Below are 5,939 nucleotides of genomic sequence, written 5' to 3'. Positions count from 1 at the left end.
TTCCTACCTCATTTAAATTTTATAGAACTGATATAACCACATACACACCCCACTAACTTAGTATGTATCATAAAACATCAGTGACAGACATCAAATGGGTATTTAATTCCAGCCATTAAATAAGACATTGTCTTCACTATTCTGCTGTAGACTATGTGTGTGTGTAAAGTGTCACCAAGTCACAGCCAATTTATGGTTACACCATAGGGTTTTCAAGGCAAGAGACATTCAGGGGTGATTTGCCATTGCTTGCCTCCATATCACTAGTATTCCTTAAGAGATCTTCCATCCAAATATTTGTCAGGGTTAAGACTGAAAGTGTGTGATTGACTCAAGATCATCTAGCAAGTTTCCATGGCAGAGTGGGAATTCAAACCTGGATTTCCCAGATCCTACTCTGACATCTGGCTCTTACATTCTCCTGTAGCACATCTCTATAAGCCAAGCCACAGTCTGCCATGAATAGAAAGCAGGTGCATCAAATAAGTTGTCTGTTCTTTACACTGTGATGTGCACAAAACATCTGTTTAAGAATGCATGAAAATGATAAATGAAACATTTGATGGACTTCTCTTTTTCTGATTTGTGATACTCATCTGAAGTAGATCGGATTTAATAAAGTTGGACACATGGGATAAAGATTACTAGATCTTGACATTTATTTTATAGGTTGATTGTAATCCAGTTGTAAATGTGACTTTTTAAAGTCCTCTATGGACTCATTAACATTTAAAGCTCATCATTAATTAATTAACCCAATGACATAATTTCTTTATGTGCATTTTTATACAACCCTCAGCTCAGATTCTTCAAAAGTCAAACTCCTTTGAAGTTACCCAGGATACTGTATTTGATCCTAAACCTTTCTTTTCTTTCTCTGTCTTTCAATGCCCCATTAACAAAAGCACAAGATGGGTGGTACATGAGGGTCAGGGGGTGTGTTTGGGAGTGACATCAACTGAGACAATAAAAGGGCTCCTTAGCTACTTAGAAGTTCTATTTTAAAGTTACATTTAAGGAGTCCTCTAGATCAATTAAACAGACTTTAAGTCAACTGCTGCTGGAACCTACCTGGGAAACTCTTTGGTAAGAGCCTTCTATTTTATTTCAGAAAATCAGAAGCAAGAACCTGCCTGGAAAACTCTTTGGTAAGAGCCTTCTATTTTATTTCAGAAAATGACCTTTATAAGTGCCTGCTTTATGCAGAATTAAATTGTAGTAGTCAAACATTGCTTGAAAACAATTGTATACCAGAGTCTAAATTGTTCATTAAGCTGGTGAGCTCTTTAAAGCTAGCTGGAAAATGACTAAATGTATGATTGGAATAGTGATCCCAATTGTCTAATGGAACAAAAATTGGGAATATGAAATTGTATTTGGATGAGGTTCATATAAGAATGTAAAGCATCTTCAGTAGTTATTTTATGCTGCAACTGTGAAAATAATACATAGCACAGGGTTTATTTAAAATGCTAGTGTTTCATTCAGCAATGTCACTCCATATTTAAATATGCTGAATACTTTTAACTGAAGACTGTAGGTAGTTTTTGATTTCATGATACAACATATAAGAATTGGGATCAAAATTAACATTGTTTTGCTTTCTGCTGCATCACTAGCAGTAACATTGATCACTGTGCAAATATTCAAACTGCTCTGTCAGTGAAACTTACGATGATAGCAATGGGCTTCCGTTAGCAGAGTTATTTCAAGACTGGAATTTCTGTGCCAATAACTTTAGTAAAGCAAAATGAAATTAATTTCCCCTACAGCTATGGTGTTAGAAGTTCGAGGGGGTGGAAAGGAAAAAAGAGACCCATTTTTACTTATGTCTCATTGTATCTGTATGCTAAGGGAGGTGTGAACAAACTGGACTAAGGATAAAGCAGGGCCTTTAGTTTGTCCTGCCATAGAAGAGAAAGATAAACTAATAACATGAGGCACAATCCAGCCGAAATTAAGAATGTTTATATCCCATTGATTTAACTGAAGGAGTCAAACAAACATTCAGTTCTCTCCTGGTAAAATCAATGGAACTTTTTAGTATGTAACCAATTATTTTAAAGCTAATTTACAGGTGAAGAGTTAGCCAATTCTAAAAGTTTGTATTAACAATATTCTAAGATCCAAAGTCACCTGATCAAACTGGTAGGTAGACAACAGAATCCGAACGGATCTAAGCAGATTTCAGCATATAGTGGCTTTCCCATATGATGTTCATTCACAACTGGAATAGGATGTTTGAGAACAGTCTATTTCAATCCACGCATTTCATACACCCACAAATTTGCTGAAGGGAACTGAGCAATTGTGTGGTAGACATAAATTGGGGTGCAAGCTGTGCAAGTGATGAAATTTCACAGTTAACTCAGCTCTGAGCAGCTTCACTCAGCCCATATTCTTAACACATTACTATCTTTGTGTCAATAAGACCTTACATAGGCTTGTCCACAAAATTATTGGTAGTATGTTCAGGACAGATAAAAAAAATCATTCAGCAAGTATTTCTTCATACAACACAATCATTGAACAGTGGTGGGCGAGACTGGCCAGGGCAAAGAAAATTGACAGAAACGTTATATGTGAGGGAAAGGTTCACTTATAATTAGCTTTCAGAAAAAAACTGGGGTAAACGTGGACTCAAAAGAACTGGAAAAAAATCAGGGGAAAACCGCAAAAAAGTGAAGTAAAACTAAAGGGGCAAAACTATGTGTGGAAATCAGGGGATACATGGGTGCAGTAAGGGGCCAGAACTAATGAAAAAAACAACTCAAGTGGAAAAGCTGATAATTAAGTTCCAGACTTTACAAGATCTGGTGATGGCTTAGATGGCTTTAAAAGGGGATTAGTGAAATTGCTGGAGAAAAGGGGTGAAAACTAGACAAAAAGTCCACATTCAAAGGTTCTGTACATCTGAATACCAGGTGCTTGGAGGAAACAGTAGTGGAGGGTTACTGCCTCTATGGCCTTCAGTGTGGACTTTGCAGAGGCATCTTCCTTGGCATTGTTGGACACAGAACACAGGACCAGTTGGATTGTTGCTCTGAGTCAGCAGTACAATTGTATTCTTAAGCATCTTCATGTAAGTCACTTTATGAATGACTTTATTACAAGCCAGTGGGGTACAATACATCATCACTGTTGTCATGCCTGCTGCGCTTCAAGATACATCACGAAGGGCTAAAATAAACATAATGCATACTTACATATAACCTAATGTGACAGAATGGTGATTATGAAATATAACAATAATATATTAGTTGGAGCTATGGAAAAAATCACTATATTTGGTTGCTGAACCATTTGCTGTGCAGGAATAAGGAAATACACGGTACACAGAACATGACTAGAAACATTTATGCTGGATAAAACCTGTTTGTAATCTTGTTGCTTGTATCAGATAAAGTGCATTTACACAATGACATCAAGGCTATATATTGCTATCCTCAAAACATGGAAGATGAGGCAGATGTTAAAGGACTTGGTCAAGGTACAACAAAAAATCAACCTGTTCTTTATTGTGATACTTATATCACTAAAAACTTTCCTTTGTCTAACCCAATACCACCAAGAGTTCACAGAATAATGCGTTTCTTTCCACCCTTACAGTTGGCATGACTTCAACCAGAGACATGGCTAATATAGTGATCATTTTATGGGCAGTCTGCTTATTTGCCAGTTCTGATGGGAAAGCCATGATGTAAGTGGAGAACATTGCTATTTATTTTTTAGGAATCTGAAAACATTAAAATTATATCTGAATCTCTATTGTTGGATTACTTTTCTAATTTCTGACAATTTCTAATTTTTAATAATCTCTAATTTCTAACAAAGACTAGAATCATGGGTGAAAAACATATTTTCAAGATTAGCCAGTGAATAGTTTATGTTTACTTATCTGGAAGAGGCCTCATTAAAATGCAATAAGCCTTTCCTCAGAGTAAACCTGCATAACTTAAATAACCAGAAGTTTGGGTACAATGGTATGCTGTGTTTAAAATAATACTAATCAGGTATTTTTTGTTTTGAGAGGTTAGGCAGCCTGGTCTAACCCAATGTCATCAAACTTTGGAAGTTAAGGAGGGTCAGTATTTTGGGAAACCACTAAGGAAGATTCTACAGAGGAAGACAATGGCAAACTACCTTTGTTTCTCACTTACCTTGAAAGCCCCATGCTGGGTTTGCCAAAATTGGGTGCAACTTGACGGCACTTTACATATACAGTTTGCTTTGTTGTGGCTTTAGACTGCTCTTGTGCATTCTTTCTCTGCAATATCTGAAAGCATAAAGCCACAGAAATGCAATCTTATATTCTGTCCCTGGACTAAAGTTTCTTGAAATGTATCTCTCCAATCATGCACATGATACATATGTGATAAAAATCAAGCCCATGTTAAATTTTAATTTTTGAGAATACAGGGCTCCTGCTCTTTAATACTATGTAGGACAGCTCTTTGCTTTGGGGAAGAGATACTGTTTGGTTTCAGTTACTAGAGAAAGGGGAGGGTTTGCTTCCTGCAGAGGCACAGGGAGAGGCTGCTGTGCACATAGTCTAAGAAATTCTGCTTCTGTTGCGAAGGCAAGGCATATGGCTGTGTTGTACCTGATGAAGCTCAGCACTTTGCTGGTCAAGTCAGCAGGTAGGACAAAATGTGAGACTTTCCAAGAATGCAAGTGAATACCGGGAAACTAATGAGCAGGCACCACAATCCCAGGGTCATGCTGGGGACTGCTGATTTAGATTATCCTCTCCTTATCATCACACATGATAAATGAAAGTCTCTGTACATTAAATATAAGTCCCCAACATAACTGTGAAAATCTCCATGCGATCTGTTAACAACACAAGGGACAGGCCAAACATTTTATCATGCTATTCAGTAAAAGTAGACTATTAAAAGCTATAATCCCACCTCAACCATTTTCTTTACAGGAAGAGGTCTGTGAGTGAAATGCAGATCATGCACAATTTTGGGGAACACCTTCATTCGGCTGACAGGCAAAACTGGCTCCTTGAGAAACTACAGACTCTACACCATGATGGCCAGCCTGCTGAAGAAGCAGCAGCAGTGGACGCTAAGCCTCGTGAAGTCAGAAGTTGGAGACTGATGCCTGATCACCTGCAGACAAAGATGCAGAAGAAGCAAAATGATTGGAACAAGGCTTATAGAGGTGTCACACTCAAAGCTAAGCCCCAGTGAAAAGAGCCATAATGTTGTGTTGCCAATTAAGGACATATAGTAGTGAGCAGATAGGGCATTTTATTATTTATAACTGCTGAGATGATGTCCAAGGGCATATTCACGCAATACTACTTATTGGGGATTGGGTATGCTTACATTGCACATCTTATATTCATAGCCTACATATGGTGGGGACTTTGATTCATGCTGCTTTTTGATTTGTCCTCAAGGTTGACAGGGTGAATTATAAGACTAAAGGATACCATGCAGTCTTTATTATTGGCTTCCTGGTGCAGAGGTAGATTGTCAAGGATATATCTCTTTCTTAGAGGGATTGCATCCACTTTGAGCTATGCGATGCTACTGAACCTGATACATTGGTAGCTGCTAGAATGACAAGCCCATATAAATCTTAAGACCAAGACCCACTTCATGCATTACTATCAATAATGAGATGGATAGAACCAATGTCCTGATGCTGCTTAGGTGACTCATCCTGACTTCTGGATGATACACATAGTTCTTTCCAGTAGACAAAACAGGATACAGCAGCAGGGGATTGGTCTGGCACAGGGGTCTGCAACTTGAAACTCTCCAGATGTTCATGAACTACAATTCTCATCAGCCCCTGCCAGCATAGCCAGGGGCTGATGGGATTTGTAGTCCATGAACATCTGGAGAGCCGCAGGTTGCAGACCCCTAGTCTGGCTCTGGCAATACCCAACAACTGGAAAGGCAAAGAGGTGCCAAGAATAA

The 5,939-nt window shown here is 38.3% G+C and overlaps 1 protein-coding gene across 2 annotated transcripts; it reads left to right on the top strand.

Moving 5' to 3' along the window:
• The first annotated feature begins 1,011 nt into the window (after positions 1 to 1,011).
• Positions 1,012 to 5,735, top strand: PTH (parathyroid hormone). Of its 2 annotated transcripts, none has more exons than XM_048486362.1 (3): positions 1,012 to 1,086; positions 3,610 to 3,700; positions 4,934 to 5,735. In XM_048486362.1, the coding sequence occupies exons 2-3, from the start codon at positions 3,615 to 3,617 to the stop codon at positions 5,199 to 5,201; spliced, it is 354 nt and encodes a 117-aa protein (XP_048342319.1). In that variant the 5' UTR covers positions 1,012 to 1,086; positions 3,610 to 3,614; the 3' UTR covers positions 5,202 to 5,735. The 2 variants fall into 2 exon arrangements, with proteins under 2 accessions (XP_048342319.1, XP_048342318.1); XM_048486361.1 differs by having other exon boundaries at positions 1,012 to 1,148.
• Positions 5,736 to 5,939: the final 204 nt, after the last annotated feature.

The sequence above is a fragment of the Sphaerodactylus townsendi genome, linkage group LG02 (assembly GCF_021028975.2).
Source record: "Sphaerodactylus townsendi isolate TG3544 linkage group LG02, MPM_Stown_v2.3, whole genome shotgun sequence".
Lineage (NCBI taxonomy): Eukaryota > Metazoa > Chordata > Lepidosauria > Squamata > Sphaerodactylidae > Sphaerodactylus > Sphaerodactylus townsendi.
The sequence above is the reverse complement of the archived record's forward strand: the minus strand, read 5'-3'. Positions and strand labels throughout refer to the sequence as shown.

Excerpts from the sequence above, each read along its gene's own strand:
- PTH (XM_048486362.1), top strand. The coding sequence starts at position 3,615 with ATGACTTCAACCAGAGACATGGCTAATATAGTGATCATTTTATGGGCA. Across the intron at positions 3,701-4,933 it reads TCTGATGGGAAAGCCATGAT|GAAGAGGTCTGTGAGTGAAA; the intron begins GTAAGTGGAGAA and ends TTTTCTTTACAG.